Source organism: Myodes glareolus, chromosome 11 (genome assembly GCF_982192425.1).
Source record: "Myodes glareolus chromosome 11, mMyoGla1.1, whole genome shotgun sequence".
Taxonomy (NCBI): domain Eukaryota; kingdom Metazoa; phylum Chordata; class Mammalia; order Rodentia; family Cricetidae; genus Myodes; species Myodes glareolus.
The window spans coordinates 44729162-44755504 of NC_142036.1; the positions used below are offsets into that span (position 1 = coordinate 44729162).

A 26343-nucleotide genomic window follows, 5' to 3' on the forward strand; every position below is an offset into this window, starting at 1 on the left:
GAACTTCAGGAGTGTGCCACAACATCTGGTCATATCTTGCTTTTGGTTGCTATACGTCTGTGCTATCTTTGAAGTCAGGCATTGCGATGTCTTCAGCAGTGCTTTCTTTGTTTATGTCACTTTGTCTACTTTGGATATTTTTGCTTGTTCTGTTTTTGTTTTTGTTTTTGTTCCCTAAAACTTGAGGAGTGTTTCTATTTCTTTTGTTTTACATTTTTATTTTTTAAAAATTATGTGCAGGTTTGTGTCTCTGTATGTGGGTATGTGCATTGTGATTTCGGATGTCCCGATAGAAGCCAGAGGTGTTGGATCTGCAGGAACTACAGTTACCAAGGGTCATAAACTACCTGATGTGCATGCTAGAAATTGAACCAGTTCCCCTGATAGAAAAGCAAGTGTGCTTAACTGCTGAGCCACCTCTCCAGCCCTGAGTTTTTTCTCTTTCTTCTTCTTTCTTCCTTCCTTCCTTTCTTTCTTTTCTTCCTTTCTTTCCTTCCTTTCCTTCCTTCCTTCCTTCCTTCCTTCCTTCCTTCCTTCCTTCCTTCCTTCCTTCCTTCCTTCCTTCCTTCCTTCTTTTCCACCTCCCCAGCCTAAGCTATCATTGGTGGTTTTGATTTTAGCCATTCTGACAGGTATAGGATGGTATCTCATAATTGTTTTGATTTGTATTTTCATGATGGCTAAGGAGGTTGAGCAATTCCTTAAGTGCCTTTCAGTTATTTGTAATTCTTCTGTTGAGAATTCTCTGTTTAGATATGTACCCCCATTTTTAAAAATTGGATTGTATGGTGATTTGATGTCTACTAATTCTTTATATATTTTGGAGATCAGTCCTCTGTCTGATGTGAGGTTAATGAAGATCTTTTCCCATTCTTTAGGCTGTTGTTTTATCTTAGTGACTGTCCTTTGCCTTGAAGAAGCCTCTCAGTTTCAGGAGGCACCATTTATTAATTGTTGGTCTCAGTGTCTGTGCTACTGGTGATATATTTAAGAAGGGGTCTCCTCCCACATTGGAGCACTGGACTGAGCCCCCCAAGGTCCAAATGAGGAGCAGAAGGAGGGAGAACATGAAAAAGGAAATCAGGACCGCGAGGGATGCGTTCACCCACTGATACAAGGGAACTGATCGAATGAGAGCTCACCAAGGCCAGCTGGACAGGGACTGAACGAGCATGTGATCAAACCGGATTCTCTGAATGTGGCTGACATGGGGGCTGACTGAGAAGCCATTTACAATGGCACTGGATCTTGTTTCGTCTGCATGTACTGGCTGTTTGGGATCCTAGTCTGTTTGGATGCTCACCTTCCTAGACCTGGAGGGAGCAGGGAGGAACTTGGACTTCCCACAGGGCAGGAAACCCTGACTGCTCTTGGGACTGGAGAGGGAGGAGAAGAGGGAGTGGGGGGAGTGGGAGGGTATTGGGAGGAGGGGAGGAAGTGAAAATTCTTATAAATAAATAAATAAGTTTAAAAAAAAAAAGAAAGATGCTATCCCTAGCATCAAAAGTTTCTGTTCACATCTGTCTTGTCAGCCAACCGCGGACTTCTGTAATTCTCTTTCTCAGTTGAGTCTTTGTGTGGTTTGGGTATTAGGGTAACTGTTGCCTCATAAAAACAGTTAGGCAATGTCCCTTTCTACTGTGTGGAATAATTTGTGGAGTATTGGTATAATATTGGTATTAGCTCTTTTTTGAAATTCTGGTAGAATTCTGCACTGAAACTATCTGGCCCTGGTTTTGTGTGTGTGTGTGTGTGTGTGTGTGTGTGTGTGTGTGTGTGTGTGCGTGCGTGCGTGCGTGCGTGTGTGTGTGTGTGTGTGTGTATGTGGTTGGGAGACTTTTGATGATGACTTCCATTTCCTTAAGGATGATAGGTCTATTTAAATTATTTATCTGTTCTTGATTTAATTTTGGTAGGTGGTACCTATCCAGACAATTGTTCATTACCTCTAAATTTTCCAATTTTGTGGAGTACAGGTTTTTGAAGTCTGCACTGATGATTCTCTGGATTTCCTCTCTGTTTTTATGTTCCCCTTTTTTATTTCTGATTATGTTAATTTGCATATTCCCTCTCTACCTTTTGGTTAGTTTGAATAAGGGTTTGTCTACCTTGTTGATTTTCTCAAAGAGTCAGCTCTTTGTCTCATTGATTTCTTTTTATTGCTTTCCTTGTTTATATTTTATTGATTTCAACCCTCAATTTGATTATTTCCTGGTGTCTACTCCTCTTGTGTGAGTTTGGTTCTTTTTGTTCTAGAGCTTTCAGATGTGCTGTTAAGTTACTTGTGTGGAATTTTTCCAGGTTCTTTATGTAGGCACTTAGTACTGTGAGCTTTCCTCTTAGAACTGCTTTCATAGTGTCCCATAAGTTTGGGTTTGTTGTGCATTCGTTTTCATTGAATTATAGTAAGTCTTTAATTTCTTTCAATTTCTTCCTTGACCCAGGTGTGATTCAGTTGAGCACCGTTCAATTTCCATTTTGTAGACTTTCTGAAATTAGTGTTGTTGAATTCTAACTTTAAGCCAAGGTGATCCAATGAGATACAGGAGGTTATTCCAAATTTTTTTTGCATCTGTTGAGGTTTGCTTTGTGACCATGTATGCGCTCAGTTTTAGAGAAGACTCGATGAGGTGCCGAGAAGAAGATATATTCTTTTGTGTTTAGGTGAAATGTTCTATATATGTTAAGTTCATTGTGTTTTGACATGTTATTTTCTTATTTCTCTGTTAAGTTTCTGTCTGGCAGACATGTCCATTGGCAAGAGCGAGGTGTTTAAGTCTCCCACTATTGGTGTGTGGGGTTTGATGTGTGATTTATGCTTTAGTAATGGCTTTTTCCTGTGATGTGTATGAAGTGTCCTCCATCTCTTTTGACTGACTTTAGTTTGAAGTCTATTTTGTTAGATATTAGTATAGCTACACCCATTTGTTTCTTAAATCCATTTAATTGGAAACTCTTTTCCTAACCTTTTACTCTGAGGAAATGTCTATCTTTGAGGTTGAGGTGTGTTTCTTGTATGTAACAAAAGGATGGATCCTGATTTCATATCTGCTCTGTTAACCTGTGTCTTTTTATAGGTGAATTGAGTCCATTGATATTAAGAGTTATTAATGACCAGTGATTATTTATTCTTGTTATTTTTTGGTGGTAGAGTTTGTATGTTTCCCTTCTCTGGGTTTGGCTAATTTGAGGTGAGGTTAATGTTGCCTTTGTTTTTGTGGGTCTAGCTAACTTTGTTGGGTTGGAGTTTTCCTTCTAGTACTTTCTGTAATGTTAGCTTTGTGGATAGATAATGTGTAAATTTGGTTTTGTCATGGAATATCTTGTTTCCTCCATCTATGGTGATTAAAAAATTTGCTGGGTATAGAGTCTGGGCTTACACCCATGATCTCTTAGTTTCTGCAGCATATCTCACCAGGACTTCTGACTTTCAGAGTTTAAATTGAGAAATCAGTTGTAATTCTGATAGGTCTGCCTTTATATGTTAGTTGGCCTTTTTCATTCTTATCTAAATATTCTTTCTTTATTCTGTATGTTTAGTATATGGATTATTATAAAGCGAGGGGACTTTCTTTTCCAGTCCAGTCTATTTGGTGTTCTGTAAGCTTCTTGTACCTTCATTGGCATTTCCTTCTTTAGATTGGGAAAGTTTTCTTCTATGATTTTGTTGAGTATATTTTCTGTGCCTTTGAGTTCGAGTTCTCCTTCTCTTATCCCTATCATTCTTAAATTTGGTCTTTTCATGATGTCCCAGACTTCCTGGATATTTTGTGTTAAGGATTTAACGTTTTCTTTGACCATGAATCTAATTCCTCTATAATATCTTTAACTCCTGAGATCTCTCTTTAATCTCTTATAATCTGTTGGTTATGCTTGCATCTGTAGTTTCTGTTTGTTTATACAGATTTTCTATTTCCAGCATTGCCTTGGTTTGTGCTTTCTTTATTGCCTCTATTTCAGTTTTCAAATCTTGAACTGTTTGAGCTGTTTGCTTCGCTTGTTTGATTGCTTTTTTCCTTGGGTTTCTTTAAGAGATTTATTAATTTCTTCTAATTTTTTGTATTTTCTTCTGTTTCTTTAAAGAAAATTTTCATTTCTTCTTTCAGGGTCTGTATCATCTTCATAAAGTTATATTGAAGGTCGTTTTCTATTGCATCTTCTATGTTAGGATGTTCAGGTCTTCCTGTTGTAGGACCACTAAGTTCTGGTGTTACCATATTGGTCTTTATGTTATTGGATGCGTTCTTATACTGACATCTGCCCATCTCTTCCTCCAGTGGGTGCAGGTGGGGCACTGCACCACCTAAGGTGGCTTAGGTGGTCACTCTTCTTTCAGGTGAAGATGGGTCCTTGCCTCTAGCGAATACTTATAAGGCTCCTCTCCAGGGGCAGTCTGGGCCAAGGCTCCAGTGATCACAGATGTGGTGGGGGATTGTAGTGGGTGTGTGAAAGCTGTTTGGGGTCTCTGGGGCTTCAAGTGTTTATATTTCTATGTAAATATCATCAGTACTTTGATGGGACTTAATTATATATTTTGTTTATTCATTTATTGTGTTTTATTTGAAGCAAATATGTATATATTTCCTTTTACACAATTTTATTTATAATTCTGAAGTTAGTATGGAACATACAGTACAATTCCCATATTTTGATTTTCACTGAGCTTTCTTCTGAGACTAAGACAAGGAGAGACATAAGGGCAGCACTGTAAGCTCTTGGTCTTCTCGGAGAACTGATGGGATTCTGTGTTTAAAGGCCATCAACGTGCCAAAAACAACTTGCATTAGATTTCTATTAGAATCACTACTGAAGCCAGGTCTTGTATCCATGAAAATCCATTCTTAAAAGAGAAATTGCCCCAGGACAAATCACTATAGGAGGAAGCTGAAAAGGTATTAGAGGGCTAGAAGCTAAACAACTTTGCAGTACATAATGGTGGGATTTCCCAGAGGAGCGAGCTACCCCTTCAGAAAAAGATCACAGTTGGACTGTGGAAAACTAGATTATTTTCTCACAAGTCTCAGTTTAGGACCTTGAGTGTGAAGGACAGGGTACTGTTTGGGTGGTGCTGGTTATTAAGGAAGCAAGGATAGAAGTGTTGCAGAGCTGGTAGATTGGTCTCTTAGTGCTCATACTTTAGGGGCTCGGAAGAACGTTCACTGAAAGCCCTAGCAGCACAGATCTTGAATGGGAGGATGCTACCCACTTGGATCTGGCATCAAGGCTGTTTATGGTGTGACCTGATAAATCTTGTAGGGAGATATCTGAGAAAGGGTCATGTCTCATAGTCAATGTTATTTTCCTAAAAAGTAAAACTACCAGCACCACAGATCTGCATCTCCATCCTATTTTTCCTCCTCCTAGTTATTATTCTGGTAGATCACTCTACAACTAGCCAGATATTGTACTATTTCCCAGGAGTCTGTACACGTTGCTCTTTCTATACAAAATGGATGTCCATGTGTATGGTTCAAAGCTCAGCCCAGTATGAATATTTCCTCTTGCATTTCTGTCTATCCAGCTCTACTACTGAGAAAGGCAATGTGGCTAAGCTTCTGGGCATTTCTGGTGTGTATACCCATAACTTACTGACCTTTACTTAAACCCAGATTGACCTTTAGCTACTTACATAGGATCATTCCCACAGCAAGAAATGGGAACTGAATGAGAAAGGCCAGTGCCATAGAACTTGGATTACCTTCTTAAATAACTTGTTTTATCCACTGATCCTGGTTACAACTGAGCTTGTATTTGACACTTTTTACTAATTATTGCAGAATTATTGCAAAATCTTAATACTTTGTGAAAGTGAGAAAACTTAGCTCATGGTTGAAAAATATGGCTACATAACCACTTGGATTTTCATAGTTAGGTGCTTTCTGTGACAATGTAAGTCACTTGATAGCTATATAATCAGGTAGCTGATTTCTATGCCAAGAGTTGTTTTTAATGATGCATAATATTCCACCTTTTAATTTTCTATCAAAAGACATGACTCTTCTAGAACCCCAGAGATATACACTGTGATTCTAGCCACAAACTATTTAGCATCCTTTTCTACTACAGATACCATCAACATCACCCAACCTCTGAGTTCATATGTTTTAGCAAGGTTTTCAATCACAATCTCTTGTATTTCTGTCTTTATTAATATAATCTCATTATATTAATATATACAAGAGAAAAGATGTATGAGATATCTAGACAATCCGTGTTATGGCAAATTGTGGCAGAATCATCAGAACTTTAGGTCCATGAGATCTGTGACCCACACACATTAGCCCAGCTACATTTGTCACCTCATGTACTTTTTAATCCTAATCAAAAGGCCATCATAGTAGTTTGAGTTCTTGGTCAGAAATATCAAGTTATTCCTGTGTCCTAATGTAATAGAAATATCACATAGATAACCCTTTCTCCTGCATAGTTAGAGTAAGTAGCCACAGTTACCTCTAGTAAAGGGCCTATATTTGTCATAGTGATGCAGAATACTTTTTCCTAGGTCTGTAATCACTTTTTCATTCAGTGGGTTCTATATCTCAAGCAAGTTCAGGTCCAAAATGGAGACATATATCAATTAACCTTTTAGGGAAGCATCTACTTTCTATTTCTCAGTTGTTTGTCTTTTATCTTTTGACTGTTGAACAGAAATGAAGCAATTATCCTTCTTGGTACCCCTCTTATTTCATTCCTAAGGATTCTGAAATCATTTTATTAGCCTGGTTTTAACTCTCAGTCTGACCTTGGCAGCCTAATGATAGTTGTGATCTCACACCCCACCCCAGGATGGATACGCTTTTTTTGTTCTTTGGTCTGTATATGTCCAGAATCAAACTATCACCATTGCTTTTGTGAGATCGATCCCATAACATCCTATCCTATTCTCAGCCCTGGTGTACAGGGTCAACACTGGATCATTTCATAATTCTAATGCTCCTCTTACCAATCCTGCCGCCACATGGCAATGATGTGTTCTTTGGATATTTCCAGGGAACATTATTATCATTTTGATCATGTATAATAAATTTATTTTAGCATGGTTATCTCTAAGGCCCCTTTAGGCCCTTTGGTGTAGGAGGTCCTTCTGTCTTTGTGTGGCTTTCATTGGTTAATAAAGAAACTGCTTTGGGCCTATTGATAGGGCAGAATTAGGAAGACAGAACTGAATGCTGGGAGAAGGAAAGAGTCAAGAGATGTCATGGATTCTCTGCCTAAGATGGACGCCAGTTAGAATCTTGCTGGTAAGCCACTGCCATGTGGCAATACACAGATATGGGTTAAATCAAGATGTGAGAGTTAGCCAATAAGAGGTTAGATCTAATGAGCCGCACAGTGATTTAATTAATACACTTTCTGTGTGGTTACTTCAGGACTAAGCTAGCTGGGCAGCTGGGACAAATAAGCAGGCCCTCCTCCAACAATTGGTGCTCCAACGTGGTCAACTAACTCCAAGTAAAACCTGAGAGGGCTTGAAAAGGAACTGTAGGCAAAAATAAAAAATTACAGAGTTTAACATAGCTTCTTGCTGTTTGCTGGCGGCGTGCCACAGCTCCTCTAAAAGAGATTTTCCTGACTCAGCCGCAGAAAAAAAGTGGCCATTGTCAAAGCCTCTCTGTGTGAACATTGCTTTTTGAAACCATTCCAAGAGCAAGTTTGTACCATACCCTGAATCTGTCGTCAGGGTATCCCCTACCATTGCTGGACAGTGATGGCACATGCCTTTCATCCAAACACTCAGGAGGCAGAGGCAGGCAGATCTCTGTGAGTTTGAGCCAGCCTGGTCTACAGAGCAAGCTCCAGAATAGCCAGGAATACAAACAAAGAAACCCTGTCTTGAAATACTAAAAACTAAAAAAAAAAAAAAACCCATACCATTGGAGAATGCCTCAAGCAATGTCACGTTTCCCCTTTATATTAGCAGTTCTCAGCCTATGGCTCCTGACCCCATTAGGGGTTGAATGATTCTTTTATGATATCCTTCATATCAGATACTTACATTATGATTCATAATAGTAGTAAAATTACAATTGTGAAGTAACAACAAAAGTAATTTTATGATTGGGGTCACCACAACATGAGGAACTGTATTAAAGGATCACAGTGTTAGGAAGGTTGAGAACCACTGCATTACAATGTTGTTTTGCCACTTGATGAATCCAACTATTCCTTCCTTGACTTTGTGTTTAAGTTGTATTTTCTCTACTTTATTCAAAGTTAGATTTTAGCTTCCAGGTGCTTCAGAGTCTGGTGCAGCAGCAGGAACTTGCAGCAGGAACTCTGTTGCTGGCAGTGGGTGGAATACAGGTTGTCCTGGTATAAGTTGGTGTTCTGGTGATTAAATTGTCACTATTGGTGAACTGGGATGGTGTGCCACTGGAAAATAAATCTCTGGTAGACTCGATGTATCAAGTGTCTGAGGTATATTTGTTTTCTATACTGCAGATTATGACAAATTTAGCAGCTCAAAGAAACATGTACTTATTATCCTGCATTCTCTAAGTGAAGAGTCTGGGCATGGATTAGTTAGCTCCTTAGCTCATGGTCTCATAAGGCTATATTCAAGGTACCTGCTGAGCTACATTCTCAGAACAGAAATACTTCAAGGCTTCTCTGGTAGAAGTTTCATTTCTTTGTAACTTTGGGAAGTGACTTCTTTGTGCTTATTAATAGAGGAGTGCTCAGTACTCAAACTCATCTTTGCACTGATTCTAAGAGGGCTAACCTGGTATGGTAAGCCCACTAGTATTGTCTGAGTGTAGTTTAATGGGACATACCAAGGGCGTTTGTGATTACAGGCTTGGTCCGCAGAGTAGTCTGCTGGGATGTGGTGGAAACCTCAGGAAATGGGAACTTTAGGTCATTAAGGCATGTTCTTTGAAGGTAGTATCTTGAATCCTCACTAGTGGGTTTTAAAAAAAGGAGCAAATCTGGGCTCACCACAGTCAACTAGCCCCTCAACCTTGCTTCTGCCACTGCAAGTGATGCCATGGACAGCACACTCAGAGCAAGTCCTGTGTGCACTGCACTTTTTGTACTTTCGGCCTCTCAAATTGGGAACTAAGTAAAAGTAACTTCATTTCCTTCCTAAGTAGACTGTGCCACTTAATTAATTACAGGGATGACAAGTGAAAAAGGACTAATGACCCACGCAGGACAATATCCTTGATTAAGCAATGTCATGCTTTTGTCTAGAAGTAAGTTACAGGTCCCAGTGAAGCTCAAGGGAAGACCACACAGTGACAGGCACAAGGAAACTTGGGATCAGGAAAGACATTTAAGAATTCAGTTGGGTTTTTCATGTGTACAGTTACAATTGCAAATAATATTTTCTTTTTATACCCTAAAGCACAGTACCTCACCTTTTTCTTCTCTTAATATTCTGACTGGAATAAATAGAACTCTGTTGTGTAGGACACAGAGCTGTAGCATTGTCTGATTTTACTGAGACAATGGAAATTCCACAAGTACTTTATATTTTAAATTCTGTGGAAGTGGCCAGCCTGGTCTACAGAATGAGTTTCAGAATATCCAGGGCTATATAGTGAAATCCTGTCTCAAACAAAACAAACAACAACAAAAGCAAAAATAAATTGTGGAAATCATTTATATTTTAAAGGAAATCCTCTTTTATTTATGGTTTGTTGAATTTGTTTATTTATTGTGTATACAGGTTCACATATGTGCATATGAATGTGTTGGTGTGCATGTAGGTATATGGACACTAGAGGTCAGTATCAAGTAGTTTCTCTGTTTTGATTTCTAAAGATTTATTTTTATTTCAGGTGCACATGTGTTTTACCTGTATGTGTGTCTGCATACCACATTATGTATGATGTCCATGGAGGCCAAAAGATGATCCCCTGGAACTGGAGTTATAGATGGTTGTGAGCTTCTGTGGGGGTTCTAGGAATCAAACATGTGTTTCCTGGAAGAGTAGCCAGTACTCTTAACAGCGGAGCCATCTCTACAACCTCTACACCTTGTTTTGTGAAACAATATTTCTGTAGTGCTCCCAATGCACCCAATGCACCCAGTGCACCTAGAACTCACCAATCCAGCCAGACTGGCTAGCCAGTAAGACTCAGAGTGTACTTGCCTTTCCTTCCCTAGTGCTGAGAGTCCAGGCCTGTGTTTCCTGTGTTTCCAAATCTTACTTTCACAAGGGCATTGGATATCTAACCCAGGTCCTCATACTTGTGTGGCAAGTACTTCGCCAAATGAGCTGCCACCCCCAGCTCTGTTAGATGTCTTTTATACAGGGTCTCAACATATAGTGAAAACTGGCCTTGAACTTGTAGTCTAGGTTAGGCTTTGTGATCCTTCTGCTTTAGGCACTCAAATGCTAGGAGTTCATGTGTAGACCACCATTTGCCACTTGAAATTAATAGGAAAGTTTTCTCATCTCCACTAAAAAATTTAAAAAACAGATCAAATACAGTGGCATAATCCTTTTGGAACACAACCATGTACTAGGCAAATAGCACAGGAAAAATGACAGCCCCACATGCAATTTCACCAGCAAAGCTATGTGAGGAGCTGAGACTTGAAACCCACCCCACACTCCACACATAGGGGGATATTTGCTATCATGTCAGGGTTACAACTTGCACATTATTCTACAGCTCCCAGTGCACCTAGCCAGTCTGCTTTCTTTTCTCCATCTTATCAAGCCTACTCAATTTGCTTCACATAGAAACTCCAGTATTTTTATCTGATTGTAGAAGGTCTACTGGATCAGTGTGTCTATTCTATTCAGTTTAAATCAAAAGTCCACCACAGTGACTTTCTAAAGGAATAGATCTGAATCCTTTCTAGGCTGGAGAGAAACTGCTTCTGGAAGGGTTCTCTGTCCTTTCACCTATGGATTGCACATTGCTACTCTCTATGTCTGTGGGAAGCTAAATCCCCAGTCTTCTGCTGTAATTGTTTTCCCTAGGTAGAGTTTTTGTTTTTGTTTTTGTTTTTTTTTTCCGGATTGGCACTATAGAAGAGTATTGAACTCTTTTTTTTTCCGGATTGGCACTATAGAAGAGTATTGAACTCTTTTGGAGTTGAGTCTGTGTAGTTTGCAATTCTTTTACTTCTATTTTGTATGTCACAGTTTTGTCAACCTGGAGTAACTTTTTTTTCCTTTTTGGGTTTTTGATACAAGGTAGTTCTTTGTGTAACAGCTCTGGCTGTCCTGGAACTCACTCTGTAGACCAGGCTGGCCTCAAATTCACAGAGATCCACCTGCCTCTGCCTCCTGAGTGCTGGGATTAAAGGTGTGCTTATACTGTGTCCAACCTGGTTAATCTTAAGAAGTGCTTAGATGATTAATGAAGCATACATCTTGGTGTGCATTTGAAAACATTTATGGAAATGGTTAGATTATTGTGACTCTGACCTAATGAATATATTAATCCTCTAATAATGGATAATTTAATGGAATCACTGTTAGGTAGGACCTAGTTGGACCTAATGGTCACTGGGGTATAGCCTTTGATGCTGTTTCTTGTCCTGGCCCCTTTCTGCATTCAGTGGCTCTGCTTCCTGGCCACTATGACATAAACTACCCTATCCTGCCACACCCCCTCCACAATGAACTGATGTTTCTAAAACTGTAAGCCAAACATATCTTTCCTCTTTTAAGCCTCTTGATGTGGGAACGCCTTCAGCCAGCAGCCTTTAAAATACCAGCCCACTTGGGCATAACCTTTCATCCTATAAATGCCCATGTAAAGGTTAGCAGATAGAGTATCTCTCCAGGAAGGCAATATGTAGGACATTCAAACAATGTCAAAGATTGAGATGTTATTTTTACTGAACAAATTTCATAACATGGAATTTTATGTGAAGATTAAGCAACAGATGCTAAATTAATCAATGAGGGCACTATAACAATACACAGGACAGGCGATTCAGACTTTATAAAAGGCAGTGGTAAAAGATTTGAAACAATTAAGGAAATTATTGGAGTTGATGAGCAGGGAGAGAAGGTACAAGGACAGGATTTAACATTGCCAATACATGTCAGAGCCAGGGATGACTTACCCAGGGTTTTAGCTTCCTACACTGTAATAACCTCTGAAAAAGCATCAAGTTCTAAATGCCCAAAAGGATTCAAAGAATATAGATGGATACCTATAGGTGTGAATGATTTAAAAGAAATTAAGCAAGTAGTAGTATCTTACGGCTTGCATTCACCATTTGTTAGGGAGATGGTAAAGACATGGGCTTCTAGCAATAAGGTTATCCCACATGATTGACTTCAATTAGTTTCAGGAGTCCTAGAAGACAGGTCACAACTACCGTAGAAATGCTATTGGGAAGAAGAGGCAAAAATTTTGGAAGAACAGGGAAAAGAAAAAGGATTTGAGGCTTCCCAAGATCAAATTCTTGGTGAGGGCTATTACTCAAATCTAAAGGACCAGGCTCTATATGGCAAACACATCTGTCCCTATGCAGCACAACAACTTTATATGCTTGGGACAAGTTTCAGGAACAAGGAAAGAGAATTGAATCATATACCAGGGTTAAACAAGGCCAAAAAGAACCCTTTAGTGACTTTTTACAAAGATTAACTAAGACTGTACAAATAGGAGTGACAGACCCAGAAGCCAGACAAGGACTTATTGAATCTCTGGCATTTGAAAATGTCAACTTAGAATGCAAAAAGATACTTGGACCTTTAAAGGTTAGATCAGCACCAATGGATGACTAGATCCTGCATATAATGAACATTGAGACATTTGATTATAATACTGAGGCTTGAATAGGAGAAGCAATTTCCAAAGCATTGAGGAGTCATCAAAATGCCAAATGTTTTAGTTGTGGTAGAATAGGACATCTGAGAAGGAATTGTAGACAAGGAATTTCTAGAAATAATGTCTGATGATGGAAGTTACAAAATAATCCCACACTAGTTCAGAATTATGTATGATAAAGGGTTATTTTTTAGAGGTAGACTCACAGATCACAGTTCTAGATCACAGTCCTCTGCATGAATGGGGAACAGCAACTGAATCCAGCAGCCAGAAGTGAGAGAACAAGTGCACTCTTTATAGCTACATTTATAGTATAAGAGACCACGCCCAAGTGGGCTGGTATCTTAAAGACTATTGGATGAAGGAGGTCCCACAGCAAATGCTCCTCTGGGAATGGCAAAAATAGAATGTCTCAACCTTCTGAATTATGTAGAAAATGTGGCAGAGGTCGACATTAGATCAATGAATGTAGATCAACAAAAGACAGGCAAGGCAACCCAATACCATCAGGAAACTCCTCAAGGTCTCTCACAGGTTCTCAAGTCAAATGTCATCCAGTCATTTCCAGTCACTGTGGAGGACAGGTCTCACCAGAAAAACTAAAAAAAATCTGTTGCTTACTGTGGACCATACTGTTCTGAATGATGGGATAAATATGGCAGATGAATCAAGAATTCCAATAGAAAATAGGAAGCATATATTGTGGCAGACTTCTATAAATGATCAAAGACCAAAGTTAAGAGCGTGTATAAATGACAATGTAATTGAGGGATTACTAGACAAGGGTGGAGACGTGATTATCATTACTCCAGAATCTTCACATCTGAACTGGCCTTTTCAGGAGGCGGATGTTTAATTCCTAGGAATTGGAACCATACCTCAAGTGAAGCAAAGCTCGAGATTTGTTGAAAGCATAGGGCCAGAAGAACAGAGAGAAATTCTGAGGCCATATGTAGCTAATATTGCAGTAAATTTATGGGGTTATGACCTGCTACAACAATAGAATACTCAGATTAACATTTATGCAGTTCCAAAAACTTATGTTTTGGGGAAGGATATTATAAGATACTATACACAAAGGTCATCATTCAGGCTATACAAGAACACAGAGTAACTAGCAAACCTTTAGATGTACCAATGGCCCTACTTTTAAAATGGTTAACTGAGAAACTAATATGGGTTAAACAATGACTTTTAGTAGAAGAGAAACTTCAAGCTTTAGAAAAAGCTGGTACAGGAGCAACTAAATGCTTGCCATATTGAAGAATTAACCAGTCCTTGGAATTCTCCTGTATTTATTGTTAAAAAGAAATCTGGAAAATATAGAATGGTGACAGGTCTAAGAGCTGCCAACAAGGCAATTCAACCTATAGGCCCTCTAAAATCTGGAATTCCTTTGCCTTCCCTATTACCTAAAAGATGGTCTCTTATAGTTATTGATTTAAAAGATTTTTTCCTCACTATACCTTTACAAAAAAAGGACAGAGAAAAAAATTGCCTTCACTGTGCCTACTTATAATAGGAGATATCGATGGACCATCCTCCCACAGGGAGTGCTCAATAGCCCTACTCTGTGCCAATACTTTGTAAGTCAGCCATTGGAAATAATATTAATGTAAACAACTTCCTAAATCTATAATTTATCATTACATGGATGACATATAATATCATTTGATTTTTTTTTGCTATCTGATTCAAACGTAGATACTTTTAGGAAGAATGTTTGAAGAAGTAAAGAAATTTTTTCCTAAATGGAGAGTACAGATTTCTCCTGAAAAAATACAAAGAGGAGATTCTGTCAATTACTTAGGTTAAAAAGTATGTTTACAGAAAACTAGAACACAAAAGGCACAAATTAGAAGAGACGAATTGCAGACTCTTAAAGATTTTCAAAGATTGTTAGGAGACATTTCTAGTCTATGAGCTGCTGCTGGATTTGGTTCCTGTTCATCATTCATGCAGAGGATTGTGATCTGTGAGTCTACCCCTAAATAAATAACCAGTTGATATACTCAATTATGAGCTAGTGTGGGATTATTTTATAGCATCCATCTTTAGCCTCTTTTTTCAGATGTTTAATCACAGACAAACAGAGAAACAAGCAAAAAACTAACATAGTTTCCTTAATTGTTAATCACTTCTGGCAAAGGTAAAGATTTTATTCACAGAAAGAAGCTGAAAGTACTGTTTATAGTTACCCCTCCAAAGATTAAGGAGTCTCTAGTTCTGTTAAGATGGCTAATATAGTTTCATAGAAGTTTCTGTGGAGTAGTAGAGAATTGATTGATAATGCTTCTAATTTAAAATTATCTCATTAAATTAGTGGGGGAAAGTTTCAATGAATAAGAATACTTTAAGTATGAAAGCATTCCAGAACTAGAGTTAACAAATATTTAAACCAATCTTATAGAATACACACCATATCAAACACTCTACAAAAATTTCTTGACATTTATTTTGAAACTTTTTCTCAAAGTCATTTTAATAGTAGATGTAGTTAAAGGTTCTGTAATAATGTGTGTGTGTTGTGTGTGCTACAGACCTATAATCTCAACATCCCTGAGGCAGAGGCAGGAGAGTCACTGCAAGTTTGATGTCAGACCATGCTACACAGTAAGTTTTGAGGCTAGCCAGGGCTACAAACTCTCTCAAAAATAATCCAAAAAGCTTTTATGTAAAACAGATGGCAGCATTTTATACATTTATAACACAAATTGTATAGAATATAATGTTGTAAAGAGTATTGGAGAGCTAATACCTAGACTATTAAGAAAAATATTTGATAATGGAAATAAAATTTCTTCTGGATCTTGGTTCAGAAAGTTGACGTAATCCACTTCACTTGTGAAAAGTGATTTGATAATTCATGTCAATGCAATGGCATAAGCAAAATTATAAAGCAGAGATCAATGATCCCTGAAGGGGATAAAAGTGGGGCAGTAGGAGGGCAGTCCAACCCCAGTCACACTGAGTTCTGAAACAAAGCTGTATAGGGACAGTGGGGTCAGAACAAGATATTCTAGAGTTAGGTGTTCTTTATAACTTTGTCTTTAAAAATAATTTTATTTTTGTTGTTGTTACTATAAACCAAACACAGAGCCTTAAGTTTGCTAGGTAAATACTTTGTCATTGAGATAGATCTCTATAGTTACTGTTTATATAGAAGTGCTTGTTGCTAAGCAGCTAAATCTAGAATTTAGTCATGAGATAGACAAAGGGGGTGAGGGAGGGGCTGCATTTCTTTGTTCTATGAGGCTACAGCTACAATCTTCTGTTGACTGATAGGGGTCACACAAACCACCTGACAGAAAGGGCCATGGCAATAATTGTTTTCTGCTGCTATGTCATTCATGCAGTTTGACTCTGTGTGTAAGTTGGTACCTAGAATGGTCTATTGGATAATGTGACATTTCTTCATTTTTGCTTTTCTTTCCTTTTAAGTATGTGAGTGACATAAACACAGATAGGTGGTAGAGGGTAGAGGAACTGAGGATAGCTATAATGGAGCATGACTTTTAAGTTTTAAAAGCAGGTTAGATCTGAGCAAATCTGGGTGAAATGGTTGATTACCTTAATTGTCAGTAAAGATCAGGTAAAATAGAAGATGAAGATACAGAAGAAATAATGAAAATTGGTAGACTCAACCCCTAAGTAGGTCAGAGATACAATATGGACCAAAACGTACAGGGCTAATACCTGAATCAAGGGGATTCTAGACAGACCTCTAGAGAGGTCTAGTGAAGTGGTTCAGCAAGCAAAGATACTTCTACTCGAGCCTGATAACCTCGATAGATCCTCACTTCTCATTGAAAAGTAGAAGGAGATAACAGACTCTGTGAAGTGTCTTCTGACCTTCATATGCATGCCATGACACACTGACTGCCATAATAATAAAGGTAAAAATTAATCTATGGGAGAATCACTTCTCCACTGACACTGCAATGAAAAAGTCAGATAGAATAAAGGTGAGTATTGCATGGATTCAGATAGGCTTAAAAAGTGAAAGTCCTAAAAACCATTTCTATCTTTGAATTTTTACTATTGAGAGTCACACATTCAACCTGCCAACTCCTGTTTGACACAATCTGAGTATCAGTATGAGTGGGGACTTTACAGAATGCCCTCTGGTAGTTGTATTATTTTCTTTTTAAAAAACTACACATCATGATCAACTAAATTAACGCCAGAACCCTCTAAATGAATTGGCCCAAGTCAACAGGCTTTCACACAAGTACCTATCTAAATGATAGACAGGGCATGGCATGCTGAGGTGTTAGAGAAAGGAGAAAAGCATGTATGTCTTGAGGAATTTGAAATAGTGGGAAAGTTACATAATATGTGAAGGAATAAGCTTGATAGTCTGACAATGTTGAAGAATATAGGCAACTGTGACTGCACTTTGCATCGTCAATAGTAGAGTGATATTGGTTTTGTCTCTGTAGTTCTAGCAAGGGCAGCAAAGAGTCTTCTGTAATGGTTGTATTTCTTTTCCTCTTGCTGCCTGCTCGAAAGCTAAGCTCCAGGAAAAGGATTGGTGGGATGAAGGTTTACATTGTATCTTGGCCTGGGGGACCAGCCTCCAGCAGCAAAGGGAAGTCCACAGAGTTGGTAAATACTAGACTACTTTTTCTTGTTTTCCTTCTAATTTTAACTCTCTTATTCTTGATGTCTCCCTTCTTATTCACTTTAACTCTTTCTTTATTCTTTCCCTTATAGCTTATATACCTCGGGCAATACAAAAATTACAATGTAGCTACCTTTTGTTTTTCAAGTCAATTATCACAATGAATACAAGTACAAAAAGGCATGTTTTCCATATCCCTTACATGATTAAACGTATTAGGTATTACAGGTGAAAAACAAATTATCCCAAGAGCCCAAGTACATTCATACCTAAGCAATTTGTTACAGATTAACTGTGTAGGAAAACAAGGTATTCTTCTCAGTCAGGTCTTTTATTAGCAGGCTGCTTTTTGCAGTTACAAAGAAAAGACCAATTACTTTACCAATTATCTTGAAAGCCAATCTTATAAAAAAATCTTAAAGGAATTACGAACCTAAACTTTTATACAGGAAAAAGAATTTGAACTTTAAACCTTTAGGATGTAATAGTCTTTTAATATCAGGAGATTGAGGGCAGAAATGGGTATAAGGAATTAATCATCACCTTTGATCAATAACAAACCCTGGCAAGGAAAGTACATCAGCTATTAATAATCGGATTGCTTGTTCCTTGACCTTAAAGAGTTCCTCACTCAACTATGTGCCTTTCTAAAACTTAAAATTGTCTTCTTGGGTTTTTCACCTCAAAGCTGTTATCAGAACATCTGACCTAACCTGAAGTTATTATAAAGCTTTGTTTCAGCTAATGATGCACATCAAAACATGTGACTCCATCTTTCAACATTAAGGTTAAAAGAATTTAAGCTCTCTGGGCTACTGGGACTCAATTGTTTTTCCTAATCACTAACCTAAGCCACAGTCTATATGACTACTCAGTAAAAACTCATGTGTTCTAGCTGTGTGACACCCTCTTGTTTATAAATTTTATCATCAAAACTCTATCTAAACTAGCATTTTTTATCAGTTAGACAATACAACTTAAAAAGAAATCATCTTCATAATAATCATAGGTAAAAATGCCCCAAAGAACAGGGTATTTCCGTGAGATAAACACACTACATGAAAAGTAGTGGGTTTCTCCCCATACCCATTCATACCATGTCAGATACTAGGGAAAGATGGCAGTGACAAACATGTAAAGGCACAGCAAAAGCGAAAGACATTCTGGAGTCTGTGGTCTAGGTCCCTTGTCTATCTGAGACTTACCCATCAAGGTTATTCCTCCTGCTGGGCTGACACCAACCTCAATTGCCACCTGCTCCTCTGACACCGTTACTGGCAACACTGCTCATCATCCTTCTCCATAGCTCTTTTCTTTTATTGGCTCTTCTGACTCAACATTCTCCCATTTATAACAGTTCCCACTCCAAAATAGGGGCCCTCTTAGCAAGAGAGATAAGAGAAAATGAATCTAGAAGCAACAATTTAATCCAGAGATCTCTGATCTTCTGGTTTTATCTATAATTTTTTGTCAGACTGGGCATGGTGATGCATACCTTTGATTACAGTACCACTCAGGAGCCAGAGGCAGAAGGACCTCTAAGTTCGAGTCTACCCTGGTCTATAAAGCAATTTTCAGAACAGCTAGGGCTAAACAGAGAAACCCTGTAAAAAAATTTCAGTTGTCTTGTGTGTGGTTGGCATCTTGTTAAATAATACTTTTCAAAGATTCTGGTCAAATGGATCCAGAATATTTTAGGAATGTCAATGGCAAGGATATTTTCAGACTGAAACAAATCTGTATTTATGTATCAAACCTAGGACAGATTAAAAAAAACCTTTATATTTAAAGTGTACTTGGTTAGTGATTTAACTTTACTGTGATATCCATGAGATGAGAATAGATTTTTCTCTACATGAACCACATGAACAGGAAGATTCAGAACATTATGGGGATTTGAATATAGTATCTATGAAAATAAACAAGGCATCAAAGGATTTGGATGTACACTGATTTAATGTCTCTATTCCTTGGACTGGGAAGGCAGAATACATCATTTCAGTTCAGATTGTACACTCCCTTTTAAAATTTTTGATAATTGTTTTGTTCAGAAATAGCTTTTGTAATAACTTCAATGAAGGAATAAAGAATTTGACAGGATCCCTGTTCTTTTCCCCTACAATGTGTATTGTAAATGGGTATTTTAGTTACATTTCTGTCACTGTAACATAATACTCAAATAATAAAACTTATAAGAGAATAGATTTCTTCTAGGTCAGTATTTTGTAGGTTCCAACCCATGATCAGTCTATGACCAGTCTCTGATGGTCAGACCAGATGGGAATGGTGAGACATGAAATTCCAAGTTGGGGAGTGCAAAAGATAGGAATCAGACAAGTCAGGCTTCCAGAGCTCCCTTGAAGGCACATCTCGGTGAGCCAGAGACCATTCTTCTAACTCGGCCCCACCTTCAGAAGGGCCACACCATCTCCCAACGTCACCTCCATATGATCAGGGCTTTAGACATAGACCTCTAGGCATGCTCAACATAGAAATTGCAGTTGTAGGACATTAGAGTATTAAAGATTTTGATATGTAGGGGTTGAAGAACTGGAACCGGTAAGCCTGGCTCAAATGCATCAGGGACAAAGGCAAAGTGACTGAGAGAAACGAGACCCAGTGAAAGGTGACAAGTACTCAAGTTCTCCCTTAGCTTAAGCGATATATATATATATATATATATATATATATATATATATATATATATATCAAAAGTAAGGCAGTGATAGAGGGATTAGAATTGCAAGTTCCTTAGGATGTAAGAAGTGCGTGTGTATGTGTGTTAGAAAGAAATATGGTGGGGTGGGAAAGATTATAGCTGTGACTGAGTAATTAAAAACTTATTTGGGGGTATGTGTTGTTCACTTGCTGAGATTAGTCAAGGTACAAATTTTTGGCGAAGAATGATTTTATCGGTCTGGAGCTGACATCTTAGAAATTTGTGCAAGAGTGATGAAGTAGTTGATGAGAAAAGGAAAGACTGTTGCAGTCAGCTGTAGAATGAATGGGCTGGTATTGACTTTGTGGACAGGCAATGTGGGATTCCCCTCAGTATGCTGTGAATATGTTTTATTACCATTGGTTAATAAAGAAGCCGATTTGGCCTATGACAGGGCAGTATAGAGCTAGGCAAGAAAACTGAACTGAATCCAGGAAGAAATAAGGCAGAGTCGGGCAGATGTCATGAGGCTACCCAATAAGTGAGATGTGAGGTAACAAACCACGAGCCTCATGGTAAAATATAAAATAATAGAGATGGGTTAATTTAAGATGTAACAGCTATCTAGGAATACACAAGATCCACCCGTCAAACAGTGTTGTAATTAATATGGTTTTTGTGTAATTACTTGGGTCTGGGTGTCCAGGAAACAAAAGCGCAGTCTCTGTTTACAGACAAGAGAACAGGAGCCTTGACTCTGAACCATATGGTATATGAAGCTTCTGAGGACCGAGTTGTAGTGAACCTTCATGGAGCAGTAACTTCCCTTAAAACTCAGGTTTAATTAGGTATGCAGAGGTGGGAGCGCTTTTCTTAAAGAGGATGGGAATAAAGCGTTTCTCTGAATCTCTCCTTCTTCCCCCCAACCTCATACAGCTCTTCCCTCCTTTTCTCCTTACCCTTTTCCTCTGTCATCAAAGGAAGACTCTAGAAAATACAAAAGAATGTACGGAGGTACAGAAAAAGTTGAATCAATCAGGATGTTTACGTAAGTGAGGAGAGATTTGGAATTTGGAAGGTGATTGGCATTTGGTTAGGCAATCTTATTTTCCAGATCTCCTTAGGCAAGGTTTATCATATCAGCATGATTAAAGATGCCTTGAGAACCTGGGCAGACTGGTGCTCATCACTTCAGAGACTGGTAGTGGCTACTAGTTGAATTTAGGCTGGACTACATAGAAATTTTGAAGCTACATTTGGCTATTATAATAAGTGTGTGCATCAAAAACCCAAAGCCAAACTGCTACGAGAAACAAAGTCCTGAAGCTGGGGAGATGGCTTGATTATTAAAGTGCTTGCCACTCAAGCATACATCCTTAAGCTTGAACCCTCTCCACCATGAAGAAAGAACCCAGGCATGAGCAGGATGTACTTGTAACTTCAGTGTTAGGGAGGAAGGCAAGGGCTTGCTGATTAGCAAATCTAGAAGAATCAGTGAGATTCGAGTTTTCAGAGTTAAGATCCTGTCACAGAAAGTAGGGCGGAGAGTGACACCTAACATAGACATGATGTGCATCAGCTTTGTACACGTGAACACACACACACACACACACACACACACACACACACACACACAATGTCCTTATACCAACTACTGTTGGTAATTTTATAAAAAACCAGAAGTGAAATTAAAGTTTAGATCCTGAGTCACGTATAAGATGAAGAGCCTTGTTTAAGAAAGCAGACACAGAATTACAAGTAGGAAAATAAGTGTGAAGGAGAGCATTTACTTGGTATGGTTTAAAAATTAAAAAAGTCAACAGCATCACAAGTATTGTGGAATTTGATCCTCCTCAATGTTTATATTGATCTGGGCACATCTTTACTATATGTATTGTCTCATGTTTATTTACCTGTTTTAGGTGTGGCCTCACTGTGTCACAAGAGCTGACCTTCAACTCATGAACCTCCCTCCTTAGGTTCCAACTACAAGTGTTGTGACATTTATTAATAGGTTTAGTTATTGATTTTCCAATCTCTTCCTTTATGAGAACTACTTTATTGTATTTTCTACTGGGGGAGCTAAAAAGCATTTCTTATTCTACTATAATAAATATTTATTCTGTATTTCTGACAGTTTAGAAAAAACTTGCCTCTCTAGAACATATTATTAGTAATGAGATAAATACATATATTACTCAATTTCAGAAATCCTGCCTTTGTTTATGAGGTATATTTGTATTAAGTGTATTGTAGACCTTCTTTAGGTTGTTTCTGGTGGTCTGCAATGAGGACCCCTGGAGTATGAACCTTGTTAATTTCAGATCATTCTGGTTTGTTTCAGTGGGTGTTATACATGGCCATCTCCTTTTCTAGCTTTCACATAGGTGTGGTGATTCTTAGTCTCATTTGTTTAAGCTAGCTGAAACTATGAGGCAATCTTGCAACTTTTTCTCAGAATAACAAGAGAACTTTAATTTATTCAATGTAAAACCTTGCACACAGAGACCCCATAAAGTTTATTCATATTTCTACTATATTAATTATCTATATTTTAATTTCCCCTATGTCTGGCACAACATCCTGTACTCTGTTTTCTCTAAACACATAAATCCTTTCTTTAATGAATAGAGAAATGGATGTGTTTCCAGTGAGAGTGTATGTCAGGTGCAGAAATTCTCTATTGTCCAACGTATATGTCTTTAAAAAACAGGGATTCTTCTATAGCAACCCTGAAACACCATACAGCAGTGCTTGGGACTTTCAATTGCATGTGTTCTCACTTTCCTTTTGATATTGCTACGTTCTCCGGGTAACTGATAGCATATTCTTCCCATATTGTTATAGGAGTTTCATGGAATTTTCCCCTTCTAAAATTATAGTTAAAGATTAATTCATGCTAAGTAACATTCATTTATAATCTAAGGTGTTCTATCACATCACTCTACTTTTCATGGTCCATAGAAATATATTTAGGAATTATAGAAGATGTTAAAATGAATGAAAGTTATGAACCTGCCAGGCCATGGTGGTGCATGCCTTTAATCCCAGCACTCAGGAGGCAGAGGCAGGCGGATATTTGTGAGTTCAAAGCCAGCCTAGTCTACAGAGTGAATTCCAGGACAGCCAGAGATACACAGAAAAATCTTGTCTCTACAAACAAAAACAAAAAGTTATGAACCCTGTAGGTAAGGACCTTGCAATGTACTACGTATAGAGGAGAATTCAATGAGGAGACAGCAAATAGAGAAAAATTCATGTAAAGGCTAAGACTAACACAAATTTATATAGATTGTTGTGGTTATTTTCCACACCTCCACTTTTAGCCATCAAGTGGGACACTATCAATGACTATGCAAAAACACCCAAATGTAAACTAATGCTATGTTAAACAAATCAAGATATAGACTCACTCTACTCTTTTGCTGTCACTTTTTATTATGGATGTTTTCGTATTACCTAGAGGGATTAAGCTAATTGTGTAAGCACTTATTTTCATACTCTGACAGTTATTAGCATATGGCCAATATTATTTTCTCTACCCTCACCCCTGAATTCTTCCCTCTATTTATTGAAACCAGACCCATAAACACTGTCTTGACTCATCACTCAGTATTTTCTCACTTGAATGTCTCACCTTATCCAAGAATTCTTTTCTCTTTCAGCACTGAAGTTCTGATGGTCCATCTCTGCCAGGACACCATCTCTAAATGTCAGCACTACTCCTTGATCAGCTCCAAGGGAAGAGTCGGAGCAGGAGTGTCTCGTAGTCAGTCTTTTTCTGCTCTGCACAGATGGCTTCATGTGTTAGATGCAGATGCTGAAGTCCTCATGAGAGTCACTCCTTTGCTGCTTTGTCTTAAGGTGTTTCTGTCCTCTATTGAGCTATCACAGACCGGGTCCACTCAATACCTCAGTTCTCCAGAAGTGGTCATCCCCCTAAAGGTGACCAGCAGGGCCAGGGGTACAAAAAGTTCAGGATGGCTCTCCTACAGCCTGATGTTTGGGGGCCAAAGACATATTGTCCACATGAGAGTCAAGAAGCTGTTGGTTTCTACTCACTTCTCAGTGCTCACCTATAGAGAGGAACATGCCCTTCTTCAGGACTATCCCTTTGTCCCTAGTGACTGTTACTATAATGGTTTTGTAGAGGGGGTCCCCGAGTCTTTAGTTGCTTTCAGTGCCTGCAACGGGGGGTTTCAGGGAGTGTTACAAATGAATGGCTTCTCCTATGAAATCAAACCCATTAGGCACTCCAGCACATTTGAACACCTAGTTTATACATTAAACAATGACAAGACACAATGTCCACCTATGATGTGTGGTTTAACAGAGAAGAGAATGCCATACCAACACTTTGGACTTGACGATCCCGAGAAGCCATCTGTGAAGCAAAATTCTGGAAAACTGTGGAACCACACATGGTTTCTGGAGCTGGCTGTTGTGGTAGACTATGGTTTCTTCACTTACTCTCAACGCAACTTGTCAAAGGTACAAGAGGATGTGGTTCTCATTGTTAACATGGTGGATTCCATGTACAGGCAGCTAGATACCTATGTGACTTTGATGGGCATTGAGATTTGGAATCGAGAAAACGTTTTTCCAATGGAGAACATACATCAGGTCTTAGAAGATTTTTCTCAGTGGAAACAAGTCAGCCTTTCTCAGGTACCTCATGATGCAGCTCATATTTTCATTAGAAGCTCACTTATAAGTGTGCTTGGTATAGCCTATGTCGCAGGAATATGTCATCCTCCTCTTGACTGTGGGGTGGAAAATTTCCAAGGAGACTCCTGGTCTCTTTTTGCCAACACTGTGGCCCATGAGTTAGGCCATACTTTCGGTATGCAGCATGATGAAGAACCCTGTTCTTGTGGGGAAAGAGGTTGTGTCATGAGTACTTTCAGAGTACCAGCAGAGAGATTCACCAACTGCAGCTATAGCGATTTTATGAAGACTACTTTAAACCAAGGAACTTGCTTGCACAATCATCCAAGACCAGGGACAGTCTTTCTGGTGAAGCGCTGCGGGAATGGTATGGTTGAAAAAGAAGAGGAATGTGACTGTGGATCTATACATGAGTGTGAGCAAGAACCCTGTTGTTTGTTGAACTGTAAATTGAGGCCTGGGGCTGCATGTGCTTTTGGACTTTGTTGCAAAGACTGCAAACTCATGCTATCAGGGGAACTCTGTAGACCAAAAGTCAATGAATGTGACCTTCCAGAATGGTGCAATGGAACATTCCACCAGTGCCCAGAAGATAGCTATGTACAGAACGGGGTCTCCTGTGGTGTCAGTGCCTACTGCTATCAAAAGCAGTGTAATAACCGTGACCAACAATGCAGGGAGATTTTTGGCAAAGGTGCAAGAAGTGCATCTCATAACTGTTACAAAGAATTGAACTCACAGGGAAACAGATTTGGCCACTGTGGCACAAATGGCACAGAATACCTAAAATGTAGAATGTCAGATATATTTTGTGGGAAAGTCCAGTGTGTAAACGTGGAAGACATTCTCCATTTCCAGACTCATTCTGTTTTGCAGAAAATTTATGCCAATGGTGACAGCTGCTGGAGTACTGACCATCATTTGGGGATGGGTGTACCTGATGTTGGTGAAGTGAAAGATGGCACCACCTGCGGGACAGAAAAGATCTGCATACACAAGAAGTGTATCAGCCTGTCTGTCCTTTCAAATTCCTGTCTTCCTGAGACTTGTAATAAGAAGGGGATATGTAATAACAAACATCACTGCCATTGTGACTATGGGTGGTCTATGCCTTTCTGCCTGCACAGGGGCTATGGAGGAAGTATTGACAGTGGTCCAGCATCTCCAAAAAGAAGAGTCAATATTATGGAATTGTCAATAATTTTGACTGTTTTGTTTATTACAACTTGTCTGTTAATAGCTGAACTTTATATTCTATATCATTGAATACCTTCTGGTCCCAAAGAGACTAAGGCTTGTTCACCTGGTTAAGAGATTATCTAACTTAACATCTTATATATTGAGTTTGGCAACAAAAACATTATTATATATGTGAATCTAAGCATATTTGAGAGTTTATAGAAAGATGAGTGTACCTTCCCCTTCATCAGTATCAGAAATATTGTCAACAGATACAGGTAATTCTTAATGCGTTCTTGGCTGTTGTTTATTATATTAAGCAGCAAATAAAACTTATTGAGAAATGATAATATCTTGGTGTGGGAGAGTTGTCTGTATTCTGTCAATCATATTTTAATAAAATGCTGATTGGCCAGGCAGGCAGTATAGGCGGGAAAGCCAGATAGGAAGTAGGGGTGGAGCAAAGA

General features: G+C 38.6%; 1 protein-coding gene across 1 annotated transcript; it reads left to right on the forward strand.

Annotated features, from left to right (window-relative positions):
- Positions 1-15971: 15971 nt before the first annotated feature.
- Positions 15972-26226, forward strand: LOC125388050 (disintegrin and metalloproteinase domain-containing protein 21). The gene is made up of 2 exons (XM_048415942.3): positions 15972-16115; positions 23695-26226. Exon 2 carries the CDS (start codon positions 23708-23710, stop codon positions 25961-25963), a length of 2256 nt encoding a protein of 751 aa, XP_048271899.2. The 5' UTR covers positions 15972-16115; positions 23695-23707; the 3' UTR covers positions 25964-26226.
- The last annotated feature ends 117 nt before the right edge of the window (positions 26227-26343 follow it).